The sequence below is a fragment of the Sus scrofa genome, chromosome 1 (assembly GCF_000003025.6).
Source record: "Sus scrofa isolate TJ Tabasco breed Duroc chromosome 1, Sscrofa11.1, whole genome shotgun sequence".
Lineage (NCBI taxonomy): Eukaryota > Metazoa > Chordata > Mammalia > Artiodactyla > Suidae > Sus > Sus scrofa.
This window is the reverse complement of record NC_010443.5, coordinates 257282363-257309994: the sequence shown is the minus strand read 5'-3', so window position 1 is coordinate 257309994 and position 27632 is coordinate 257282363. Positions and strand designations below refer to the sequence as shown.

The window sequence follows — 27632 nt, the reverse complement described above, 5'->3', positions numbered from 1 at the left end:
CTAGGCATCTAGATGTATAGATTCAGATACTTGAACTGGAGAAGACACTACTGATAATCTAGTCCAGTGGTTTACAAATATTCTATAGCCATAGCACCTTTTCCTGCTACTTCCATGAAATCTTATGCGGAACTTCAGTATTTAAATGGATGAAGACGTACAGCAAATTAAATGGTGGAACTGGGAATCAGATTTTGTTTGGCATTGATGCGGAGTCCATCCTCTTAACCTTTATGCAGACCACTCCAGCTGACCTAGCAATCACTTCTGGTCCTCCTGCTGGCTCTCAGGAACAGCAGAGCTGAAACAGTCCCTGTCTTCACAGAACCCACTACTGATTGGGAATCAGAATCCAGACTTGGGAAAATAAAACTAGCAATATAGAGCAATGCATGGGCTAAATGATTAATAGAGTGAAGAAATGACCATCCAAGTCTGGGAAAAGTTGGCCAACATTGTCCCTTGGAGAGTGCAGGGAACTCAGTTGGGTGGGGGAATGAGAGAAGGTTCTAGAAGGGATGGGAGGAGGGGGCCCCCTTTTTCTGTTTTCTCTCTGCTTCCCAGGGAGTCCCCCAATGGAAACTCTTACATTACAGGTCTACTTTCAGCTTGGGCCAAGGACTCTGGCTTCCTGTCAGCAAAAGCTTCGTGGTCCCACCTGTGGAGCTGTCCATCAACCCCCTGGCCAGCTGCAAGACCGATGTCCTCGTCACAGAAGACCCTGCAGATGTCAGGTAGGGAAGTCAACTTCAGCTCCCTGTGCCAGGAGCTTCTTGAAGCACTGGAAGCCCCTCTATTTCAGGCTCACAGGAGCTTCCATGGACAAATGCTTTTCACGCTATTGAAGTAGACAGTTCATAGTTGATATGTAAAACACTGTTCAATATGCCGTGCTTCACACTCCTGAAAGTGACCTCTGTGGTGGACCTCAGTGCCTTTATATTTCAACATTATTACTTTTCCGTTTGGGTTTATATAAAACATGACAAAGGCTAACACATTATCTGGTTTATCCTGGGATCTTTAATGATCTTATAAAAGACTATTACTTAATAGTTTATTGGAGAATCATGAAGGTAAAAGATTGGAGAATGAGGTGCTTTCTCTTGTGACTCTGGTGGCTGGGCACACACTTTGGACCAATCCATAGGTTCTAAGTGTCCAGGTCAAAATAATGTGTTCTTTACTCATAAAAGGATGCAGACTACATCTTTCCTTGCATATTTTGCACCTTGTAATGAACTTCATTATAGGCTTATTCTACTATGTTCTAATTAGCTGCTTACATATCGTTCTGTCGTATTAGGTGGCAAATCTCTCAAGGTCAAAAAAGATAGCTTACTTAGCTTTTTAATCCCCAGTTCCTATTGGACAGCTACTAAATTTTTATTGATTTAATGATACCAGTGGTCTTAGATATGATCCTAGCACACTTCCAGACTTCCTAGTGGAGGTTTATTTTCCCCTTCCAATTTGACTAGCGGGAGAATTTTAGAATTTAAATGTTATAAAAATGGACTCTTATTTTATTTTTGGAACTGGCTTGTACACAGTGTATTGGCTCCTGAACTGGAATGTGGAGGAATGCGCTCCTCCAGTAATTCCAGTGATGTTCTACTACTGAATATCTCTCTGTGGGTCATTCTGAATCAAGATGCTATCATATATCCTTGGCATCTTGATAGGAAGCACCCAGAACCTATGTCTCCTGCTTTGTAATTTGTTTATTCTCACCTTCTTAACTATCCATGGAGGGATGAATATAACATGATTTTTTATTGATATTTCTCCAAAGAGTGAATTTTTTAAAGGAAAGAAAATTAAAGCGTTAGCTCTAAGGAAATAAAGTGGTAATTCAAGAAACGAAGTGGTAAGAACTAAGATGGTTTCACACACACGTAATTTGATTCAAGGCAAATTATCATTATTTCCATTTTTGATAGAATTGAGGACAGTGAGACTGGAGTAAAGCATGTGCTAAGGTTTCTCTGCATTGCATATTTTAAAGATAGAGAAAGAACCATCTGGTTTAAGGACTATTCAAGAGACCCTATGACCTTGTCTCAAATCAACTGAAAGAAGGTCTCTCCTAGTTTTCCTCAGAATTCTGTACTGATGACATTGAATATGTGACTTCCGTGAACCTATAGATATTAGACTGGCTGATGGCAACACTCCCTCTGAGGTTGAACAGTTCTGAGTTACCGTCCCATTTCTACCATGGATGAGCTCAATGATACTGGCCAAATTCTACCTACTAACTTTACACTTCTTTCCAAAATGAGGGTAATAACAGTGCCTTCCTCACAGAGTATGATAATAATAACTCATCTCCATTGATCATTCCCTATGTGCCAAACACTGTACTCACATTGTCTCTTGCGTTCTTACATTAACCCCATAAGGTAATGCGATTATTTCTTTACAAATTAAAAGAAAAAAAAAAAAAACCTTTGGCATAAAGGTGATACCTTCACTAGCAAGAGGTGGATCCAAGGTTCAACCCAAGATCCCTCCAGCTCCTGAACCCATATTCTTAACTATTTCCTTGAAACACCATCCAAGAATTGTTGTAATGATTAAATACTATGTGTAAATTTTTGTCTAAGTGCCGGTACATAATATATTCCCAAAGACATAGTGTTAAACAATTGTACATGCATTAAATTCCCACTACAATGGGGTTCAAGACGGTGGGGAAGACAGAATCAGGAGGGTTGCAGACAATGTCATACGGTGACAATGACCATGGTCTGTAGGATAATTCAGTTGCCTTTTCTGCTTCAATCTGAATTATTACATTAAACAGCAAGCCAGACATGGAGGAGATCAGAATATCAATCTATAGGGACTCTAAAACATCTTTGGACATATTAAAACCAAATTGAGAAAAGTATAGTATTAGAATTTATTTCAGGGAGAATATTCTATGTAGTTGCAAGGAATACTGTAATAAATTGGAAGGGGTGAGACCTGCAAAGAGCATGGTCTGATAACACATAGATTCTTCTGAACTGCTAAGAATGCTGTGCCTGTTTACACGGAAAATGCACCTTTACCTTGGCACCAGAGCAGAGTTGCTCAGGATGGGAGAGGAGATGATATTCCACAGCTATAGTCTTCCACTGGAAGAGTATTCAAAATCTATTTCAAATACTTAAAGAATATTGGTTTGATTAGGGAACTACATTATTATCCGGCTTGGGTTACCCATATGTCTTTGTCTGGGCTTAGAGCAATGGCAGACAGCCTTTTAAATCTTCCCTTCATTTCACCTCTCACATATCCATCCGTTTCAATGCAAAGGTAGATAAAAGATTGCAATCATCACCATTCAAAAGAATCTGTGTTATGTAGGTTGAGTTTTCCAAGCTACACTAATAAACCTTGTTTGACATGACATTGCCCAGGCAAGCGTATCATGGGCGTTTAAAGAATTAATAAGTTTCCGTCAGATGCTATGTTAGAAATTAATAAATAATAGATCATAATTATAGATAGCCAATAATATGCCATAGAATCACAACTGAGAGATTAAAGAAAGAGCCAAGTCAGGGAGGAAAAGATAAGCATTCCAGTCGGGTGGGGGAGGAAACTGTAAAAGTGCTTTCTTGGTTGATTTTGTTTTGTTTTTAAGTTTGTGACAGATGACTATGAAAGTGTGGAATCTCACACTAGGGGAGGGAGGACAGTTCAGGGTCAAAGTGCAGGCTCAACCCACCTGGATGTCTAAGTGTAGACAAATGGATGATAACAAGTGTTGATGAAGAGAGGGAACAACTGGAACTCCTATACCTTTAGAGTGGGAATAAGTTAGTGTAGCCATTATGTAAATCCTTTGGGTACTCGCTGCTTAAGTTGAACATCAACATCTTACTATAACCAGACTCCTAATTCCCCTCCTAGTAAAATACCTAATGCAAATGTGTACGTGTATCTCAGGTAATACATTCAAGACTACCGACAGCAGCATTCATTTGCACTGCCAAAAAGTGGGGGGAAAACCCCAAAATGCTCGTCAATAACAAAAAAGTAGATAAATCAAACAAAACCGTGGAATGCTATTAACGCTGAGTATTAACACAAGCACCATCCATGTCATCACTGATGAATTTCACAACTATGAGACTGAATTATGGAGGCCAGACACAAGCCAGTATAGTGTGTTTAAATAAAGCTCAAACATAGTAAAAAGTACTCTGTGATGTTGAAAGAATAGGGATTACCTTTGGGCGATGGAGGGGAAAATGATTGAAGGGAAGCACATCAGCACAGTGATAATATTTGATTTCTTGATCTGGGCAGTGGTGGGTGTGTGGGTGTTTTCATTCCATAAAAGTTCATAAGCTGCATGGATATGATTTGCACACTTTTCTCTATGCACACCATATTTTGATGAAACGTAAAGTTTATTATGTGAGGTAGTTCATTAAAAAAAAAAAAAAGGAGTTCCCATTGTAGTGCAGCGGAAACGAATCTGACTAGGAACCGTAAGGTTGTGGGTTTGATCCCTGGCCTCACTCAGTGCGTTAAGGACCTGGCATTGCCATGAGCTATGGTGTAGGTTGCAGACACAGCTTGGATCTGATGTTGCTATGACTGTGGTATAGGCTAGCAGCTGTAGCTTCAATTAGATCCCTAGCCCGGGAACCTCCATATGCAGTGGGTGAGGCCCTTAAAAGCAAATAAGTAAGTAAATAAATAAATTTTAAAAATTAAAAAAGCATAAGCTGTAGAGCCCAGTTAAACTGCCAGAGTTCAAATCCTAGCTCTACCACTTGCCCCCTGCATGAGCTTTTCTTTAGCTCTTTTTCCCCTTGTGAATAACATAGATAGAAAACAGTCTATGCCAGAGAGGGGAGTGGTGAGAATTAAATGACATGATACCTTGTAAAGTACTGAGTTGAGCAGCGGTGAACTCTAGTTGCATTAAATATTTTGTTTGTTGTTATTGTAGCATAGTATAGCACATTTTTGTTCTTTTTAAAATTCCTTTCTCTTTCTTTTAATGAAAGACTACATCCAACCTATGGTGCATCTTATGATCAATAGGGCCTTAATATTGAGAGTTTGCCTTAATCCCTTTGTCATGGTGTTTGACAAAGACTTAAACGAATATCTAAAATCGAGCACAGTGTGGTAGGTCTTGTGGCTTTATGGATATGGAAATGCTTGCAGAATGAATGAAGAAACATATGAGTGGTACACATAGAGTGCCTTGGGATTGGAAAAGGAAGAAACAATTCCTGACCAAAGGCATTAGAAAAAGTATTTGCAGGAGAGAGATCATTGACAATTAACCTTGAATTGCTTATAGGATTTGGCTGCGTGGAATTTCAGGCGGGAGGGAAGGCTTTCAATTCTGAAGAGCTGAAGAGCCAAAGAAAAGAACTCTCCCCTGGACAGATCCTATTCTGCAGCCTGTTCCAGCAGGAAGCTGCTGGGAATGAGATTTTTAGCATTTGAGACACTAATGATGTCGGCTACAAAGGTGGAGGGGCAAACTCTAGTTAAATTATGTGCAGATTCCTTTCAATTCTGGGCCCCTCCTGTGTGCCAGGCACTGTGCCAGGTACTGTATGGATACAGAGATGAATAAGGCCCACCTCTGTTTGCAGGATTCTCATGGTGTAGCAGGGAGCATGGAACAAGAGACGAACTTGAGAGATTAAATAAAAGATGCTCATGGCAAAAGAAACATGGCAAACAACATTTATTGCTACACACTGGGCCTTCTGCACAATTTCACCGAGAGCCGATTCTTCTTATAAGACAGATGCAAGAAGTTGCTATTATGATTAGAATAATAATCATACACAAAGCCCAGCTTTTGGAGCCCCTCAGTGATTTTTCTGTGATCTCAAATCAATGAAAATGAAACGGTGAAATACAGTTAATTCTTGCCCAACGTTGAAAGAATGATGGGGCATCAGCATGCAAGTTAGCATCACTCCCTTGGTAACAGTTTTCATGTTGAATTAGTTCTGGATAGAATTTAAGAAGAGTTCCTTGTTCTTTTGGCCTTTCAATTCCAAGCACCAAGAATTTATGGAAGGCCTACTGTTGGCCAGGCTACGTAACAGAGATAGAGAAATGTTGACAAAGTTCTCATCTTCTTAAATGAGACAAAACTGCTAACAAAAAGATATACTTTACGATGGTTGAAAAGGTTAGAGGAAAAGTTTGGGGCAGAGAAAGGGCACAAGGGAGGAGGTGGTTAAACTCACCTGGGAGTTGAAGGAAAGGCCTCATGGAGGCAAGGACCTCTGAGCCAAATTGCAGAGTATTAGCAGGAAGTCACTAGGTCCCTGGTTCTTGAAATACAGCTTCAACAGATTTTGTAAATAAGTGACTCTGTGTGTGTGTGTGTGTGTGTGTGTGTGTGTGTGTGTGTGTGTGTGTGTGTGTGTGTGTTTGCATAGTGGGCAACCAGAAAGTGTACATCCCTTCTGTTGGAGATGCTGAGACAGGATGGGCTTCTTCAGCCTTCATTAGATAGGGTCTCAGCCCCAAGATGCTTCTCTGACTCTCCCCTTCTTCACCAATTACTCACAGAGACATTCTTCTCCCAAAGGGCAAGAGAACTTCAATAGGCAGCCCATTTACCTGCTTGAAACACAGAAGAGAGGAGTCTGAGGCAATTGGGATAGTGAAGGCTCTGGCATCAAACCACCTGAGTTCAAATCTCATCCCCACTAATTCCTAGCTGACCTTGGGCACTGTATTTAAACCTTCGGAGCCTCAGTGTCCTATCTATAAATGGGAACAATGACTGCTCTTGTAGCTTTGAATGCTTTTGTGAACTGAAGGAGAGAACACATTTGAACTCTTAGCCTCATGGTCAAATACAATCATGACTCACTAGTGTTGAGCATTTATTTCATATCAGGCCCTGTCTCAGGGCTTTACCTCTATTAGTTCTGATTCCTCACACCTCTGGAACAGAGTTACACAAGAAGCTCAAATCATTTGGCCATCACGTTACAGGTAGTGAGAGGCAGCATCAAGATTTGAACTTGAGCTGCTTGGTAAATGTTGTATATTATTGATGCAGGGGGTTCTCTGTGAGCCAGAGTGGTGGGCTCTTTGGACATTCCGTTATCATCTTTGTTGACCCCTTAGTCCACTGAGTGTGTATGGAAGTCCATTCTGCACTAGTGAAAGATTAACTATTAAATGAGGACATTGGATGGAGTTCCTATCATGGCTCAGCAGTAATGAACCTGATGAGTATCTATGAGGATGTGGGTTTGATCCCTGGCTTCACTCAGTGAGTTAAGGATCTGATGTTGCCATGAGCTATAGTGTAGGTTGCATATGTGGCTTGGATCCCATGCTGCTATGGCTGTGGCATAGGCCAGCAGCTACAGCTCCAATTCAACCCCTAGCCTGGGAAACTCCATATGCTGCAGATGTGGCTCTAAAAATATATAAATAAATAGATAGATAAATAAGTAAGGACATGGGAGATTTGGGGGGCAATAGGGAATCTGTCTGGCACTCACAGCTGGGCTCATGGAATCTGGGCCCTGACATCTGCCCAGAACTACCACATCCCTCTCTTCTTTTAGGAGGATAAAGCCCCTCCTCAGAGGAGCAATAATATCAAGACCTCCACACTCCCCACCAGATGGATCCGTTCTCTGTTCACATCCATTCACAGCCTCGCTGCCTGTCATTCAGCCACTGAGCCCAGAGACATATATATTTCCCCCCATTTTAGTTTAGCGATCATAATAAAAGTGAAGTCTATTAGGATGAGTTTCTGCCCAGGCTCGGTAAATCTCTTCAAACACCATTCAGCACCAGCTTTCTGTTAGTCTTTGGCACTGGGGAGGCCGTAGCATGCACCGACCGTCAGCTCAGGTGGAGGGCCTGCTGCCCCAGCCTCAGCTAAATGAAACTCAAATGGAGACTTTGGAATATAAATATTGAAGTGACCCAGGCTGGATAAAGGGGAACCAGTTAGCTAAGCTTCTCTCTTACATGCAGGAGATGCTAAATTATTAAAACTTTAATAAATGTAATAATAAATATTTGATGTTGAATTATAGAAGGCTTTGCAGATACAGTGAAACTGAGAAACGACTTGTTATATCTGCATTAGAAGTTAAACACTTTTCAAATGGGACTTGTGATGTTGAAATGGGACTACAGATCTTTAGGTGTAGAAAAAAAGGAGTGGGGGAGAGAGACCCATGAAAGTGTGAATTTTTGGCAAGCATGCTGGGCTGAGAGTCAGGATGCCTGGGTTTGAGTCCTGATTCCACACAGAAGACAGTAAAAAGCAGCACTTTGGGCATGCATGACTGGGCAGAGGCCTGCATGTAATATCTCATATGTGATCCCAATGGTCATCTTCCAAGGTCAAGGCAGTTTTTATCCCCTGCCCCATTTCACAATGAGGAAGCTGACATTCTAAGATCTTAAGTAGAGGTAAGAGGTAAGAAGATGAGTTGGAATTTGAACACGAGGCTTCAGATCTGAAGACCTTAAGTCCATCCATCGTGCCACCATTTCTCCCCCTCCCCTCCTTTCTGCTCTTTTTTGGTCAGGATATTTTTGGTTTCAGGAGAGAAAAACCCCACTCAACATAGCTTAATGACAGCTGCATTGGAAGGGGGCCATGGGAAGGGTGAAAGATCAGCTTAGCTGCCGGAACGACATGACACTAGGGTTCTGTCTTTCTTCTCTGTGTCCTTCAGGATGGGCTTCCTTCCTCCCTGCTCCAGCCTCCAGGGTAGGGGTTGTGATAGTCATGAGTTTCCAAGACTCGAGTGCACTTCCCACCAAAGAGCGGATGCTCCTCTTCCTTGAGCAACAGTTAGAAGAATCTTAGAGAAAGAATCTAATTGGCCTCACCTGCGATTAGGGGACAGAATCACAAAATACAAACACAGCTATAGAAGGAAATGGGAGGACCATGAGCTGAACGTCTGCTCCAACCCATGTCTTCAAAATCCTCTCTGGGCTTCTGTGTATCCATCTGCCTGAGAGGTTGGGCTAAATCAGAGATAGCAGATAGCAGACATCTCATTGCCAACTCATAAAAGTGTGTGGGGGGTGCTGCCTAGGATATTAAGTTGGGGAGATTTCTGAGGCTATAGATAGACTCAGCTGGAACAATTGTTATGATCAACTAATGATGCCTGCTTTCAGTATGGGATGGGAGTTGTGAAAGGAGGGTCAGGTATTTGTCATCTCTGAACTTGGTGGTATATAGAGGTCCTTCTGTTTTTGCATTTGATGACTTAATGATTGTGTTCCCCTATAAAATGAAGAGGGATTTGTTGTTGTTGAGATGCTGAGATGCAGGAGAAAGACAGCCATGTGGATGGAGATACTGAGAAAGAATTAGAAATGCAGCTGTCTTACTCCATCTATCGGTTTTTATCCATCTAACTGTTATCTCAGAGGATATATTTGAATAATCTCATCCTGGTGCCAGTAAGTTTCCTGAAATAGATTTCTGGCTTGAGGCAGAGTTAAGCCCTTCATATAGGTGCTTCCTAGATACTGTCTGGCACTATCATTGTCACTTGTAATATATTAAAAATGGAACATTCTAAGCTGTAAACAGACCACTCGTATCACAGGGGCCTTCAACTGTATCTTAGAGTTTCAAAGGCATGTATACACAATTATCAGCTCACAAACTGAATGTGACTTTCTGAGTTATTTATATCCATTCCCCTGCCATCACACGATGGTTCTAAGTTGCTACAGTGCACCTCTGCTTGTACGTATGTCCTAGCCTAGCCTCCAGACATGTGCTCACTGTGTTTGCTTAGAAATCCCTGCTCTGGTCTCACCTAACAGGCCAGGCCTTAGATTCTGCAAACCACAATTCCAACTCCGGATGGTCATCACCAAGACAAGCTAAGCTGAACAATCATTTTGCCTTCTAAGGTCCGCTCACTGGACCTTTGTAGGATCATCTGTTTCCCTTAGTGTATGTTATTCTGTCTGATAGATACCAATCCCAATCCCCCTTGTACCTAACACACACACACACACACACACACACACACACACACACCATGCAGTCTGGTTAAAAAGATTATTGGATATTTCAGTGAGTGATGAGTCGATCTGGATATTAATCTGGATATTAGCCTTAATCCCTTTTCTTTTCACTAAGGGGACCACTATCAAAGAGGTTCCCAATGGGAAGCAGATTGCATGCTTGAGTGGGAAAGGTTTCAAAGTGGGCTATGCATGAACTTGGGGGGAAGTTCTAGAAAAGGGATATTTGGTACACTGTGGCTGATGTCATTGGGTCCGAGTGAAGGTGAGGTTTCCTGAACATGGAAAAAGAATTGCATTGAATGCTGCCTTATAAGAGCTGTGGTCTTTCATTAAGGGACACAGGCAGGAAAGGAGCCAGAGGGATGAGTGTCCTAACCTCACTCAACCACCTCCTGCCAGACCTTCTGCTAGTGCCCCCTTACTGGCTGACTCCAGGGGAACCCAGAGCAGGGAGCCCATTGAGGCAGTACACCAAACCCAGCCTCCTGAGGCACAAAGCTGAGGAAGAATGAGCTGAGGGTGGAGGAGAGGAGCAGATGGAAGACATCTAGCATAAACTCCAGGCCCTTCCACCCTGCCCCTGAAATATTCTCAAATGTCCCCACCTATCCATCTTCTCTGACCCTCCCCAGCCCTCCTGAAGCATCCCACTGCCTTCAGTGCCCCCTCCTACCACCGCATGCACGTGACCAATTCAGCCCCTACACAGATGGGCCTGTGCCTCTCTCCTGCTGCAACCATTCAGAGCCCTACCACCTACCCTGCACAACTTCAGAATAAAAATCCAAGCCATTTCACCAGGCACACATTTGCATTTCAAAATCTGGCCAGCTTGCCCTCTGGGACCTCATTTCCCACCATGTCCCCATTTGCCATTTCTTCAAAATGCAAAATCCTCTTTCTTATCTCCTTGTCTTTGCCATTACTGTCCCTTTGCTTGAATGGTCCCAGTACTCACATAGTCCCCTATATCCCCAGCACACGACTCCTCATCCATCACAGCCTTGCAGAAATGTCACTCCCTCTGAGCAGCCTTTGGGGAATATGCCCTCCTTCCAGCCCCTCATTGCTGTGTTCATGCCACTAGAATATCACTTCCTTAATTGCAGGATACCGCCTTGCCCTTAACTTATGGTTAATTGTGGAAGAGTGACCCTTCCTCTGCCCTCAGTAATCCATGTGTTCCTGGAGGTGAAGAATTGACCTCTTATGCATTCTAAGCCTATTACTTGAATGCATTAAAGCAATCCCAGTTCTAAACATATAAACAGCTCAGAGGAAGCATATGGAACATTTTGATGCCCCCGTTAGGTATGGCTATATTGGCACAGTCATGAGGATGTTTTGATGTTACCCGTAAGTTGCTCAACAAATATCTTTACATTGTCTCTGAGCATCACCTCATCCCTTTACATGGAAATAACCTTGGTATCAAACAGCCCTGTCCAAACTTCCTGCCTCATAGTGTTCATTGCATTGTATTATAAAAAAACCCATATTGTCTCAAAGTGATTCTAAATAGCACCAGTGTTGGGGGGCTAGTACATGTAACACATTTAAAAAGGAGGTTCCCTAATTCGAAGGGTGTGAGAAATCCAATGATAAAGGAACTTGCTACATTGATTTCCTCGGTGAAAGCTGTTCTAAGGACGTTAATATATTAATGAACATCATGAATCCTTAGGAAATGAAGTCTGCGTATTGCAGGCTCCCCAACACTATTTAACTAGATACAGGCTCAGGACCAACATTCCCCTAGACCTACTTCAAGTAATGCTGCGTTAGCCCAGGGATGCTTAGAGGCTACGTAAAATCAAACATCAGAGAGAGGGGGATTTGGTTCCCAGGGGGTCTCTTTCAAAGTCCACACGCGTTCTTGGGGAAGAAGATAAGCTGACCTCTGTCCGGTTGGCTTATGAGTCAGTCCACCCAGTTGCTGAGGTCTACGTTTTCTCTCCCTGCAGAAGACGTAAACCCTTCGCAAGGGGTGCAGGGTTGGGATGGGGTGAGCATGCTTGAATAATCCAGAGAGGGAACAAATCCTGGCTGTGTAGAACTCTAAGGTCACTTAGAACTGGCAGAAGAGGAAAAGGAAGCAGCGAAGAGAAAAAGTAGTGAGAGAGAGGAAAATTTCATGGCCACCATACCTTTCGAAACAAGCTCAGCCCAGCCCAGTGCTCAGCAGCAGATTCTCTGGTGCTCAAATCCCCGCCCAGCCATGCACTTTCTGGGTGGGGGTGGCAGGTTACTAGATTTCCCTCTTGCAAAATAGAAGTACCTGCACCTATCCTGTAAGATTGCTGTTGGAAATCAGGTGAGTCGATGCATGATGTGTCTGGAACAAAAATATTGGCAATTCGTGTTTTTGTAACATTACTGTTAAGTAGCCCAGGCTTCATCCATGGCAGGAATTCCTTATTAGGCTCTCTTTAAACTCTTGCCTTTCAGAAGGGATTGTGATTCCTGACCTTTGTAAACTCGACTTTCCCTTCTTAGTGCTTTGCATTCAGTAAATACTTTGTAAGTGTGTGAAGACTGAGTCCTTGGAGTGTGGCTCAATAATGCTTCAAAAAAGGAATGAGAGACACATAGCAGCATTATTTACAATAACTAAAATGTGGAAGCAATTCAAGTGTCCATAGAGGGCTCAAGAGATAAGCCAAATGTAGTAGATGCAAACAGTGGAATATTATTCAACCTTTAACAGGAGAAGAATTCTGACACTTGCATGAATCTTATATCCGCCCATCCAGCATGGATCAGCCTTGAGAACATAATGCTAAGTAAAATAAACCAGTCACAAAAAGATGACTACTGTATAATTCTACTCATATAAGGCACTTAGTAAAAAATCTCAGAGACAAAGTAGAACTGTGGTTGCCAGGGGCTGGGGGGAGGGGAGAATGGGGTGTAATTGTTTGTTGGGTACAGAGTTTCAGTTTTGCAAGATGAAAAGTTCTGGAGATGAATATTGGAAATGGTTGTACAACATAAATGCACGTAATGTCCCTTGTCTGTATGCTTAAAAATGATTAAGATAAGTAAATTTTATGCTGTGTGTATTTTACCACAGAAAGGGGGCTGGTAGAAAGTAAAGTTAAAAAAAAAAAAAAAAAAAAAAAGAAGAAATAAGAAAATGGAAGAGAATGGTGTGGGGAAAAAACATCAACAGCCAATGTGGCCAGTCCTTGCAAGCCATGCCAGACATCTCTTAGGTAGGGGGTTCCTGGAGCGGAGGGTATGGCTGCATAGTGTATCTCTACCTACCCCCCACACTCCGGCTCTCTGGCACCTTGCAGCCCTACCACTGTCCTCCTCAGGAATGGCTTAACTGCACTGAAATGGAGGAACCTGAGAGTGTGTGGTGTGGATCTAGGTTTGCATACGAGTCACACAGGTGCTGGGAGATAGTTGAGTCAGCTTTGAGGGTATCCAGTTAGGGGTATCCAGCATCTGGAAGGCGTGACAGGAAACAGTCATAGGAGACCATGGCTCCACATATCCCAGAAAAGCCTGGTCTTTGAGAAGAGATTTTGGTTGCCCATGAAAGCTGAGGTCCAAAGGAAAAGCCTCACTTCCCTCATCTGTAAAACTAGCTTAAAGGAGGGGTGATTTTTACATTTAGAATGAATAAGCAATGAGGTCCTACTGTACAGAACAGGAAACTATGCCCAGTCTCTTGGGATAGACCATGATGGAAGATATAGAGATACATATATATATATGTACGTATATATATATGTATATATATACCTTCTTTATCTCATATTATATATATATACTTTATCTCATATTATATATATATTATATATATGTATGACTGGGTCACTTTGCTATACAGCAGAAGTTGGCACAACATTGTAAATTAACTACATAGTTTAATAACATTTTCTCAAAAATTAAAAGGGGGAGTTCCCATCATGGCTCAGTGGTTAGCAAACCCAACTAGTATCCATGAGGACTTGGGTTCGATCCTTGGCCTTGTTCAGTGGGTTAAGGATCTGGTGTTGCTGTGAACTGTGGTGTAGATCACAGATGAGGCTTGGATCGAATTGCTGTGGCTGTGGCATACATAGGCCGGCATCTACAGCTCCAGTTCGACCACTAGCCTGGGAACCTCCATATGCCACGTGTGTGGCCCTAAAAAGACAAAAAAGACCAAAAAAAAATTAAGAGGGGTATTCTTTCCTGCCCCCCAAGGGACAGCTAGCAGTTTCTGGGAACATTTTTGGTGACCACAACTGGTAAGATGCTATCTAGTGGGTAGAGACCAGGGATGTTGCTAAACATCCTATAGGGCACAGGGCAGCCCCTCAAAAAAAAAAATTATCCAACCCCAAATTTCATTAGTGCCAAGGTTGAGAGGCTTAGATGAAGCCTTCTTAGATGAACTTCTTAGATGAAATTATATTGGCCCCCTTGAACAGATGAGAAAACTGAGGCTGAAGAATTTCAAAGTCAGATTCATTAATAACTTGCAATATACCCCAGCCTCTTCTAGAGACCCAGTTCTAAAGGGGCTGGGGTATAGTGCAAGTTATTAAGCCAGAAACTGAAGCATAAATAGAAAAGCTGGCATGTGCAGCCCTAGCCTGGTGAGCCAGGAGGAAGATTTGGTCTCAGGAATATGGCAGTGCCCTGACCCTCAGGAATATGGCAGTGCCCTGACCCCGGAAGCATCAGCTTCATGCTTTTGACACTCTTCTCATAGGGTCCAGAGAGCTCTGAAGAGTCCGGCTGGGCCACATGAGTCCAGCAGCCCGGCTCTGGGGCCAGGAGGAGCATCACAGGCAGGCCTGATAGCAACTCTCACCTCCAAAGTGAGCCAGAGACACACCGCCTGCCCTCCCTCACTGTGACGGATTTTGCACATTAAAAAAAAGTTTACAATCCCAGCCGGGCAGGCATAAATCACAGCGGCTCTGTGCAGCAGCAGCAGACGTGACTTATGGCCCTATCACCATGGCAACGGGAGAACAGCCCGCACAAGCACAAAAGCACTGCTCCCGCCTGACAGGCCTGTGCGGGGCCCTGATGGAGAGGCAAGTGTTCCGGAGAAAGGATGTATTCTCCGGAACTCACTGCCCATTTGTCTTCATTCTGCACCTGAGCGAGCCTCTTGCTCTTTCTCTCTCCTCATCCCCAGCCAACAGGTTGTTTTCCTCTGCCTCTTCTGCTCGAGATAAGGTTTGCTTCTTTTAACCTGTCCTCCCAAAGGTTTGCAGGAAAGATCCCGTTAGAGCTTGCGAAGACTGGATGGGTCTGCTTGGCCGACCTCCCTGAGCTGTGCGTTACAATGATAGCTTCCATGTGAGAAGCTCATACCATGCAGATATTTCCTCCACAGTGGTGGTAGATTGACCTCTTAAACTTTCTTCCTACCCCGCTCCCCCCCGCTGTCAGAGTCATCCTCTGCATGCAGCTGGAGTGGATGCTGCAAGGTTGCAAACCTGATTTAGACCCCTCCATTGCACCTGTTGCCTGTTGCCTGGACTATAAAGCCCAAACTTCTCGTGGTGACACACTGCCCTTTGGGGGTCTAGCCCTGCTTCTGTCTCCCCTCACATCCCCATGATCCCTCCTAGAGGTGACAACCTCCTTGAGTGCTTTTAGTTCCCCGTGCCTCTTCTTCCTCCTACTCCTTCATCCATCTGTCATCTGTTCATCAGCAGGGCTCAGCACACGCCACCTCCTCCAGGAAGTCTTCTCTGATCCCACAGGCCCAGTGCAGAAGCCTTTTCTCCATTCATGTCCACAGCATCTGACACTCACCCCCATGCAGTGCTGCTGTGACTCAGGGCTGCTGCATCTGGTGATCCCTACTCCACCGTCCAGGTCACCATTTCCTCTCTCTAGACATTGCCACTCCTCATTCTGCCTTCGCTTTGGACAGACACCCTCAAATCCATGTTCCACGTGGTAGTCCAAAGAATTTTTTTTTCCAACACAAAAGCCTGGTTATGTCATTTCTCTGATTAAATCCATCTCATGGTCTCTTCTTGCCCTTATAAGAAATCCAAACGAACTCCTTGCTTGCCCCCTGCCTGCGCCTGCAGCCTTCTTCCTGCATTGAACTCTGTGCTTGGCCAGCTGGTTCATTTCTAGATATCTTCTATATTTGCTTGTCTCCAGGCTTATTTTGAACGTAAAACATCTGAACCCCCCAACACAGACAGACAGACAGACAGACAGACAGACAGACACACACACACACACACACACACACACACACACACACACAGAGTAGTTTCCAATGAGTAGGGCTCTTCCTCCTCATCTTTTAGGCCTCAGTGTAAATATCCCCTCTCTCAGGAGTCCAGGTCAGGTGAGTAGCTCTCAAACCTAGCTACCTGTGTCTAACCTGATGGGCTTTTAGAAAATCATGGACAGAACTAGTGAGTGAACATTTGAAGAGGGATAGAATCTTCACATCATCTCAGAGCATCTCTCCACAAGGACTTCCTGGTGGGATTCAGTAAGAAGACCATAGCATCATTTCTGGGGCACTCCTGTCAAAAACTTACAACCCAGATCTAATCAGGAAGAAACATGAGACACCCCCAAATCGAGGGGTGTTCTGCAAAATACTGATCTGTATCTTTAAGAACTTCAGGGTTGCAGAAGACCAAGCCCAGTGAGGAGCTTTCCAGATTAAAGGAGCACAAAGAGCCTGACAACAGAGTATAGCACATAAACTAAGGTTTTCTTTTCTTTTCTCATCTTTTTTTTTGAGCTTTATTGAGGTATAATTGACAAATAAGATCGCAACACACTTAAAGCATACAATGCCATGATTTGCTATGCCTATGCACTGTGAAAGGATCCCCACCAAGCTGGGATTTGCTTTTGTTGTGAAGAATATCCATGAGACACTTTCAAAAAATTTCTTGATTAGATGATAGCACTGTATATCAATGATCATCTCCTTGATGTCAATAGTTGCATCACGAAAGTTACAAAAGACAATGTCTCTGTGTATAGAAAATGCTCACTGAAGTATTTGAGGGTAAAGGGACATCACATCTTTAACTTATTCTCAAACAGTTCAGAAAAAAGATGCATGTGTTTACCATTCAAACACATACACACCCTCAGTGTGTATGGATGTGTGCGTGGGGTATGTGTACACAGAGAATGAATGAGAAAGGAAGGAGAAAACAGAAAAAAAAATGGGGGCATATGAGCCCTCTAATTTTGTTCTTCTTTTTCAATATTGTTTTGACTTTTCTGAGTCCCTTCTATTTCCATATGAATTCGAAGATGGGCTTATCCATTTCTACCAAAAATAATTCAACTAGGTTTTATAGAGACTCCACTGAATCTGTAGATCAGTTTTGGGAGTATTTCCATCTTAACAATATGAAATATTTTAATCCATGAACTTAGGATGGCTTTCCATTTATTTCATTCTACCTTCTTTCAGCATGGTTTTAGTTTTCAGTGGGCATGTCTGGCCCTTCTTTTGTTACATTTATTTTATTATTTTGAATGCTATGGAAGGTGCAATCACTTTCCTAATTTCATTTTCATTGCTTGTGCATAGAAATACAATGGATTTTCATCCTCTAACCTTGTATCCTGGAGTCTGGCTTAACTCATTCGTTCTAACTGTGTGTATGTGTTAGGGTTTTATATTTGCAAAATCATGTCATCTACAAATAGAGATATTTTTATTTTCTTTTTTAATTTAATTTTATTGAGGTATAGTTGATTTACAATGTTGTATTAGTTTCAGGTGTACAGCAAAATGAATCAATCATGGTATAAAGAATGGTATAAATATATCCATTCTTTTTTCCCATATAGGCTATTATGAACTACTGAATAGATTTTCCTGTGCCATGCAGTATTCTAATCTGGATGTCCTTTTTTTTTTGCATAATTGCTCTGACTAGAACCTCCAGTATAATGTTAAATAGAAGTGGCTAGAGTTTAATACTTCTTACAAGCTGTTCTGTAAGTGTGATATTATGTTAACATAAAAAGTTAAAAGAGGAAATGCTATAGGCCTTTCCTTCAGTAATTCTGGCTAGGCTGGTCTGGGGCTGCACTCAGGCAGTGCCGTTTTTTAAAAGTTCCCTTTTGGTTAGAATGGACAATGAGGGCTGAGATGTTCTGGCCAGTCTCTCTGGAAAGAGGCTTTTGTCCTTCTCCACCACAGCATGAATCATGGTTGACTATGTTTAAGGTTTTCAATCAAACTGCAAATCCTATGTAAGCAGGGGTGACATCTTTCTTGCTCACCGGTATAGCTGCGGCAATGGTGCCTGGTATAGAGTAGACTGAAAAAAATTAAATGTCAAAGTCTGTAACCCTCTCTACAGCCCTATGGGATATGTAGCAATGGCCCATTTTATAGAAGGAAAAAAATGAGGCTCAGTAAGGTGAAGCAGCTTGCCTAGGACCATACCCATGAGATCATAGACCAGAGGGGTGTTCTAAGCCCTGTCCATACAGATGCAAAGCTGGTGCTTTCTACACCTTTATCAGGGCCTCAGTCACGCACGTGGGAGAAAAGCGTGGCCTAGCCGAGCTCCCACAGCAGGTGAGTCAAGAGTGGATTAGCACAAGCATCTCTGGCTATGAGCCTATTTCATGGCCCATTCCACTTTACTGGAATTGCTAGAAATACCCAACATATGATTGATGGTTCTTCTGCCATTAATGAGCCAAATGACCACGGGCAAGTATCTTGCCCTCTCTGAGCTTCAGTTTCCCATTCAAACATTGACAGTTAACCTCACCAGGTAGTTAGAAGGCCTGAATGATAGAAGATGAACCTTACAGTGCTAAGAACCTAGCACAGGGCCTGTCTGGCCCTCAGCACCTGTGCAATACAGGACACCAAACATTTTGGTAAGGGAAAAATAACAATGATGATATGATCAGTGTTCATGCTGCATCCATGGGTTCTGCATCTGTGAGTTCCGCCAACCATGGGTTTTGCCAACCGCAAATCAAAAATATTTGAGGAAAAATTCCATAAAGTTTTGAAAGCCAACTTGAATTCCTTGCATGCAGAAACTATTTGCATAAATTTATGTTGTATCTACAACTATTTACATAGCCCCTTCATTGTCATGGGTGTTATTAGTAAGCTAGAGGTGATTTAAAGTATGTGGGAGGATGTGCAGAGGTTATATGCAAATACCACACAATTTTATAGAAAGGACTCAAGCGTCCCCAGATTTTGGTATCTGCAGGAGTCATGGAACCAATCCCCCAAGGATATCCAGAGATGGTTGTATCCTAGAGGCAGCAGCTACTCTAGAGGACACTGAAAAACCTCTCAGCAATCTTGTTGACCAACCACCTAGACTCCATAACTTGAGTCTTAACCAGAGGGTGGTTAATTCAAACTGGAAACTGGATGTGCAAAAATTAGTGTCTCATCCTGGACCCCTCTGAGCCAACCTGCCATCCTCTGGGCAACATCAGTCCCAAGCAGTCCCTGGTACCTGCAGAAACTATCAGGAAATTGGCTGGGTTAGAGCATCCTAATGGCCTGCTCTTGAGCCAAAATGATTCCTAGTAGAAAGGGCAAGGGATTTGGAGTTAAGCAGTTTGGATTCAGTTCTGACACTTTTTGGGCCTTTCTGCAGTTTGGGGTACCTCACTTCACCTTGCTAAGCCTCAGTTTTCTCATCAATAAAACGTGATAATTATACCCTCTTCTAAGCTGTGAAAAGTCAGTGAATGATTCATTGATACCAAACAATCAGCTGTTAATGAGTGTTAATGAGTGTTGTTATTTGCCTTGTTGAATAGGAGTTAAAAATCACAGACTGTCCTTTCAGTAACAGATATTTGGGCAGAAGCTGTGGGGTCAGAGATGGAGGTGATCTAAGAAGTAGACTCCTCCATCCCATCCATTTAGAATAGAGAAACTGAGGCACAGATGTATCATGGGAGTGGCCCACCTTCACATTGTGGGGCAGTAGGACAAGCCATCTAGGTCCTTTCCAGGGGCCCTTCACATTTTATTGGGTTGAATCTCCATGGCCCAGGTCACCAGAGACGTTCTTTCTTTTCAGAGCCACCAGTAGCTGAGCAGGAATCAGGCCCCTCATAAGAAGTTATCATCAAAAGCAGCCTTGAGCCTTGGGGAGGCAGCTCCAAAGGCTGTTGCTTAGCTGGCTGAGGAAGAGGCTTGAGGCCAATATCAGCGGCCCTGGGCTCCTGACAGCAGGTGTGGATGATGAATGGGCAGCTTAACGTGATGGAGCAAATTGATCATTGCATCACCGACCACAACTTATTCATTTCTGCAAAGAGGGCAATTCATTACCCGCATGACACACTGTCCATGTCATCACCAGAGATAAAAAGCCCGAGGCCTCACAGCCTGGGCCTCTCATCACATCTCACCTCTACTTAATGGGAGAACAAGGATGCTGAAGTAGAGCACCAGATGCTCAAGGCTGCTGTGGGGTCCTTCCTTGCCTGGCCAGAACTTGGGAGCCTTTTCTTCTTTGCCTCAAAGGCTTTTGAAGCAATCAACAGTAGCAAATAAGTTGCATCTTTCAGGCTTCTCTTATCCTTTCAGCAGCAAGATGGTTAAGAAGGATTCAGAGGTTGCATGTGAGCTCAGTAAGAATGACAGCCAGTAGTTCCCATTGTGTCTTGGTAGTAATGAACCTGACTAGTATCCATGAGGATGCAGGTTTGATTCCTGGCCTTGCCCAGTGGGTTAAGGATCTGATGCTGCTGCGAGCTGCAGTGCAGGTCACAGACATGGCTTGGATCCCTCGTTGCTGTGGCTGTGGCATAAGCCAGTACCTGCAGCTCCAACTCAACCCCTAGCCTGGGAACTTACATATCCTGCAGGTGTGGTCCTGAAAAGCAAAAAAAAAAAAAAAAAAGAGTATGAAAGCCAGAATCAATTAATGATGTCTGCAGCAGGTCAGAAATAAGTAGTATACCATCCTTAGTCCTCCACCCAGTGATGGCCATAGTGGGACTGTTTCATACAGCTCTCACCTTCTGTTGTCAAAGGGGCAACAGCATTAAGACTAAAATAAAAGGTAGTTAAAAATGCAGCATGCCATTATAGACAATGAAACGCTTAACACCTCATTGTTAATTCAGTCAGTGCAGTAGCTCTCAACTACAGTAACCCTGCCCACAGGTTTGTCCAGATAAATTTTGGGGTAAGTTGTAAGAAATGTAACACTAAAAATAGGCAAAGTACTCATGGTACTCTGGTTGGTAATATCTGAAAGTGCAGAGTCTCAACCCAGAGTCTAGATAAGTTGCAAAAAAAATAATAATACTAATCGTCAAATGATTCATGTTTGAAAATATTTCCTCTCTGGGAGGGATTTTTTTTTTCTAACACAGTGGGTTCAAAGTGATAAGTCAAATAGAAGCCCTTACTTGAATTCTGGAATGCTTTTCTTTGAGAAAAGTGGGATCATATATAACTCGCTGGTGACAACTTGCACACTGATCGAATCTATGGTCCCTCCCTGAGCTTCTGCCACCAAATAAATAAATGGGCTTCAGCTACACCTTCCCTTCTTCCACTGACCTCGAGGATATGGCCCTCTCCTATCTATGGCAAATTCTTCTGCCTGGGCACTGGATGCAATACGCATTAATTTATGATTGGCTATACCCTCCCTCTCCTGTATTTTTGCACTAGAAATCAGATTGTCTCTATCGATGGTGACAAAACTAACCCTAACCAGCTTCATAGAAATGGGTTCTCATGACAGAGATGGGTTCTCATGATAGAGATGGATTCACACATGGAAGTATCTGGAGAAACAGAACTTTTTCTCTCCCCGCCATCCCATCGCCTATCTCTGTGCTGACACGTTATTTCCACATCATCTGTGACATAGGGAATGTGGGTACCAGGAGCTCTGGAGACCTGTGTTTACATTTTGAACCTAAAGGCAGCAAAGGATATCTCTCTTCTGCGTGATGTATAGAAGCCAAGGTAAGGACCTATGTTGGCCAAGCCAGATGCACGTGCCCTTCTCTGGATGGTTATTGCTAAAGGGGATCAGGTACCAAAATTGGTGGAGTCTGGCATATGCTGTAGCCAGGATGGCAGTGTACTTATGTATATGTCCCTTTCCTTCTTCCTGTATTTGTATGACGTGAGAAAGAGGTAATTTTGGAAAAGAAAGGAAAAGAAGAGGAGGAAAATCAGGTGATGCTATCACAATAAGGGGGAAAGGGATGCTCACCAAATGAAAACAACAAATTGTATTCCAGTATTTTCCCTCCCCTCATCCGCAGGACATCTGACAATGTCTGGAAATAATTTTGTTACCACACATGGGAGGGCGCAACTGGCATGTATTGGGTGGAGGCCAGGGATACTGTTGAACGTCCTGCAGTACTTAGCACAGCCTCTCACAACAAAGAATTGAACAGCCTGAAATGCTGTGTGCACTGAAATGGAGAGTTCTTGGACCCTTCTCTTGGAACTGTCTCCTTCATTCCTGATTGCCTTGCATATTCTTTTATAAACCTCCCTAAGAGACCATCCAAACTCCCAACTGCTGCTGAAACCACAGCCACCACCAAACAAGTAAAAAAGAAAAAACCCTGCCATTTATTGAGCATTTACCATATGCTAGGCGGTGGACTAAGTGTTTCATGCACCTGCCATATTGAATCCTCACAAAGGCATCATAAGATGGGCACTGTTAGTGTACCTAATATCTCATATCCTTCTCAGAGGGAAAACAAGGATCCAACTCAAATCTGATTCCAAAGGTTTATGCCTTTAACCACTAAGCCATAAAGGCTCTGGAACCTACACGATATCCACCAAGAAGCTGTGAGGGCAGGCTTCGTCCTTCCTCTTCCTAGACTGGCCCACTTGGATATTAGCACATTCTGGAATTGGGCATGACTTGACCCTGTGCCCAGAGTCCCCTAGAATCCAGCACCTGCATTGGTTCTGGCATAGTCGCTCATCATCTTTTCTTCCTCCTTCAGAGAACAGGAATATTTCAGCATTCTATGAAGCAGGGCTTGGGGGGCAGGGGTGGGGAGAGAAAGAGAGAAAGAAATTTGACACAATTTCGGCATCAAAATAAATAAAGATAGCGACATAACCCAGGCAAAGGAAATCACCATTCAATATAAATAGGCACTAATAAATGAATACATTGAATGATGAGGAAAGAGATATTTACATAGTTTCAAAGTACCTCCCCACTTGGAGTTCTCGTTGTGTCTCAGCAGAAACAAATCTGACTAGCATCCATGAGGATACAGGTTTGGTCCCTGGTCTCTCTCAGTGGGTTAAGGATCTGGCATTGCTGTGAGCTGTGGTGTAGGTCAAAGACACAGCTTGGATCCCACCTTGCTGTGGCTGTGGCTGTGGTGGCAGCTGCAGCTCGAATTTGACCTCTAGCCTGGGAACCTCTGTATGCTGTGGGTGCAGCCCTAAAAAGACAAAAAAGCAAAAATGAAAAAAAAAGAACAAAACAAAACAAAAAAACCCTCCCCACCAAACACTTAATAATTACAGAGGGGAAAGAGTTACGTTACAGTAGAGATGGCTGACAGACAACGCCGTATTCGAATACATAAAGTGAGGACCACCCTGAATGGGACAAATCAACATCACTGCCACCTGATAGGATGCCCTGCCAAGGAAACATGACTTTTGGGATCTTATTTTCCAAAGATGCATCATCTGACTCTGATTACGAAGAAACAGGCAAACCCAAGTTGAAAGGGTATGGTATTCAAAAACTTCAAGGTTATGAAAGATAAGAGAAAACTGAGGACACAGTCTAGATTGAAGATGACTTAAAGGCATGGCAAATAAAGGCAACCCACAATTCTGACCTAGATCCTTTCTCCTCAAGTCCATTTTGGGACGTTTAGCAAGACTTGAAAAGGACTCAAGGATTCTATGATAGTAATGCATCGGTGTTAATTTCCTGATTTTGATGATTACATTGCTATGTATGAGATGATTTTTTTTAATAGAAAAGCACCACTAAAGTATTCAAAGTCATGGGCCATCTGATTGGCACCTGACTCTCCAATGGTTCATAGGAAAAGTGGTTTTGGTAAGACCAGGAATATAAAAACACTGCCTGGATCAAAATCTTGTTCTTTGGGACTGAGTCTGTTTTTCTGTCGGCTAAATTTGGACCAAAGAAATCTCTCTCTGGATATCTTCTAGAGCAACAATAAGAGGCCGCCCATCTCCTCAGCCTCCTTTCTTTAAGTAGAAAGTCTAGAGATCTGTGTTAAGTGGAGTCAGAGAAAGGAAGTAATTGAGATGGAAAATCAAAGTTGTTTACACATTAATTACTCAGTGAGATCTGTCATGTGGTCCCTTTGGGAAGTGAGAAGTATCTTCCCAGAAGAAATAACAACCTCATCAACCTAACTCAGTCTCCAGGAGATTTCCACATTCATTATCCTATTTGTTCCTCCAACAGCCCATAGCAGCAGAATGAACAGAGTAGATGAATCCCGTTTTACACAGTAAGAAACTAAGGCCCCCAGAAGTTGACTTCCCAATACCACACAGCTGGCAGAGAATGGTTCAGTGAGTCAAATGCAGAACTGATTCCAAAGTTCCTTTAGAGTTCAGCCACTGCCTTCCAAGGTCACAAATAGCCACAGTTATTCTACTACTAGAGTTGTCATTCCTCTCTGTTCCCCATAATTTGCACTGACTTAATACATGTTGGAGAACTTTGCCCTGCTTTTTTCCATCTTGAAATTTAAAGGCAGTCTCACAAAATGCATACTTGTGGGCCTGTGGTCCCACCTTCAGGTACAGAGGTGGGGGTGGAGTAGCAAGAAGCCTTTGCAGGTAAAGGTGACACATGAATCCTCTGGTCTGCAGAGCTCCTGGACCACTCTCTGCTCTCATGTACACTCTTCCTGCCCCATACCCTTCCCACCTCAAGACCTTGAGGTGAAATCCTTGTCCATTTCTCAAAGGTTCAATTCCCTGATCTTACTCCAGTAGATAGTTGTGGTCCCTACCCCCTTCACAGCTCACCTTCCTCTCCTGCCTGGATTCTGTTTTATTGTCTTCATCCTTCATCCCAGTGCCAACCATCCAAGATCGTTATTAGATTTCGAGAAAGTTGTGTAGCTGAGGAATTTATTAATTTCTCCCTCTGGCTACCAAAAAACCAATAATCGTTATCAGAGAATTTAAAAGAAAGTGAAAGGAAGAGAGAGGGGTTTCAGTTAGAGGGGAGGAAAATAAACAGATGCTGCCTCGTTCTAAGATGCTTTTCATGTCCAGAATCTCCCACGGGACATTTTCCCATTTTCTCACTCTAGGTTCCACATGAATTGGCAAGCAGCCTCAGGGATGGTAAAAACTCTTGATAAAAGAGAGAAATCATGGGGCCTGCCGTGTTCATAAAAGGCTTCAGCAGGATGAGGAGGTACTGGGCGAGCTGGAGAGAGGCAAAGACTCATGGTCATAGGAAATGCAGGGAGGAGCTATGTGTATCTCACTCAGGCCTGTGATTCTGGAGCTAAGAATGGTATTGACCACATTATAAACCTCAGTAGGTCTATGGGAAATAGAAGGAAAGTGGAAAAAAGGAAGGAAAGAGGGTGAGAAGATAGAAGGGAGCAGGGGAGGAAGAGGGGGGAGGATATGAATTCGGGCAAGAGTGGTAAGAAGCAGTGGACATGTGAATGGAAGATTGCTTCTAACCAGCCTTTTGACTGTGTCTTAACTTTGAATACCCTGCTCTTCCCCACTCCCGCCACCATCTGCTTCAGGAAGCAAAGGCTGTTTTTCTCTCAAACACTGGCTGTGTACTTGACATTTCGTCCCCCTTTCTTTTCTTATAAACCTGGGTTATAAACAAATATCTACCTTGTGATTCAAGGAAAAATGAGCCTTTCTTTTTTTTTTTTTTTTTTTTTTTTTTTTTGGTCTTTTTACAGCAGCACCCATAGCATGTGGAAGTTCCTAGGCTAGGAGTCAAATTGGAGCTGTAGCTGCCAGCCTACACCAGAGCCACAGCAACTCTGGATCCAAGCAACATCTATGACCTACACCACAGCTCACAGCAACGCCAAATTCTTAACCCACTGAGCAAGGCCAGGGATCGAACCCACGTCCTCATGGATACTTGTTGGGTTTGTTACCACTGAGCCACTGTGGGAACTCCCCCTCTCCTTTTGTAAGAGCTAATCATGATTTGCCTAAAACAATATGGTGGAATGTCCTTGCTGTTTTGGTCAGAATTGGTATGTGGACCTTAGTCCTGGCCCCTTGCTCTTAAGAAGGAAATGCCATTCTGACCTTGGACTTTTCCATGACTGGCCAGAAAGTCTGAAAATGTTCTTGCTTCTTGAGACCATGAAGCAATCCTTCCTGAGAGATAAGCCAGCACTGAGCTTACCACAGTGGAGAGATGGAAGCCTGGGTCCTGATCACACAGTGAAGCTGCCGAGTGGAACAACTATAAAATTCTTCCTATCTCTGGACTCCACAATATTAGCAACACTTCATGTCTTTATGGATTAAGCCGATTTCAGGCATACTCTTCTACTTCTTTGAGGCAGAGGCACCTGAACAAATACAGCACCTCCACCTGATGGGATCAAGTCCCTCACAATCTCTCAAGCTTCATCTCCAGCCAACTGCCTTTTTCTCTCTTTACATCCACCACATTGAGTTGTTTATGATTCCCTAAACGCATCCCATTCTGTACAGTCACATCGTTACACCTGCTTTCCATTTGGTCTCCCCTCTCATGCATCTGTAGGGCAAATTATGTTTCCTTTCCCCAAACTAACCGAGACGTCACCTCCTCTGATCTGTGTGCCTGTAGCATGAAAGTCATGAGCTTGGACCCAGAAGCCTGGATGCCTTGGTGATAACTCCAGAGCTCTGCCACCTGCTAACTTTGTGATCTTGCACATTTTGATTAATCCTTCTTTGCTTTATTCCTTTCCTTTGTAAAATGGAAACAATAGTGGTACCTTCTCTATAGGATAGTTATAAAACATAATATGAGCTCATATATGTAAAAGTACTGAGAACAGTGTCCAGCATATACTAAGCATTGCGTAAATTCACTATCATGATTCTATTTGTCTGTTTTGTATCTGTCTTCACAATGAACAGGTGGGTCTGTGAACTCTGTGAGAGCAGAAATTTGTTTTCTTCATTTCCTAGTCCTCAGTATCTACAAGCATGCATTGCTAAAGAAAGTGCTTCAAATGAAATAGATGAAATCTTGTGGGATGGGGTGACGGGAGATGAAGTAGGATGGAAAGTCATGGAATGGGATTTCCCATTGTGACTCAGTGGATTAAGGACCCAGTGTTGTCTCTGTGAGGATACAGTTCGACCCCTGGCCTTGCTCAGTGGGTTAAGCATCTGGCATTGCTGCGGGCTATGGCATAGGTCACATAGGTGGCTTGGATCTGGTATTATCATGGCTGTGGTGTAAGTCACAGCTGCAGCTCCAATTTAACCTCTAGCCCAGGAAGTTCCTTATGCCGCAGGTGCAGCCATCAAAAGGGAAAAAAAAAAAAAAGATTCATGGAATGCACTGGTTGAAATGGAACATGTATGGCTGGGTGGGAGGCCAGTGCACTGAAAGCAAAAGGCATTGCACAGAGCTGAGCCT

General features: G+C 43.2%; 1 protein-coding gene across 6 annotated transcripts in view; it reads left to right on the top strand.

Moving 5' to 3' along the window:
* ASTN2 (astrotactin 2) overlaps positions 1–27632 on the top strand; it is a 915211-nt gene that overhangs the window by 430682 nt on the left and 456897 nt on the right. For 5 of the 6 annotated variants that reach the window (XM_021074486.1, XM_021074494.1, XM_021074505.1 and 2 more), the window contains one exon: positions 597–734. In XM_021074486.1, coding sequence (XP_020930145.1) covers positions 597–734 — 138 coding nt within the window. The remainder of the gene's footprint in view (positions 1–596; positions 735–27632) is intronic. The other variant, XM_021074502.1, reaches the window with a different exon arrangement.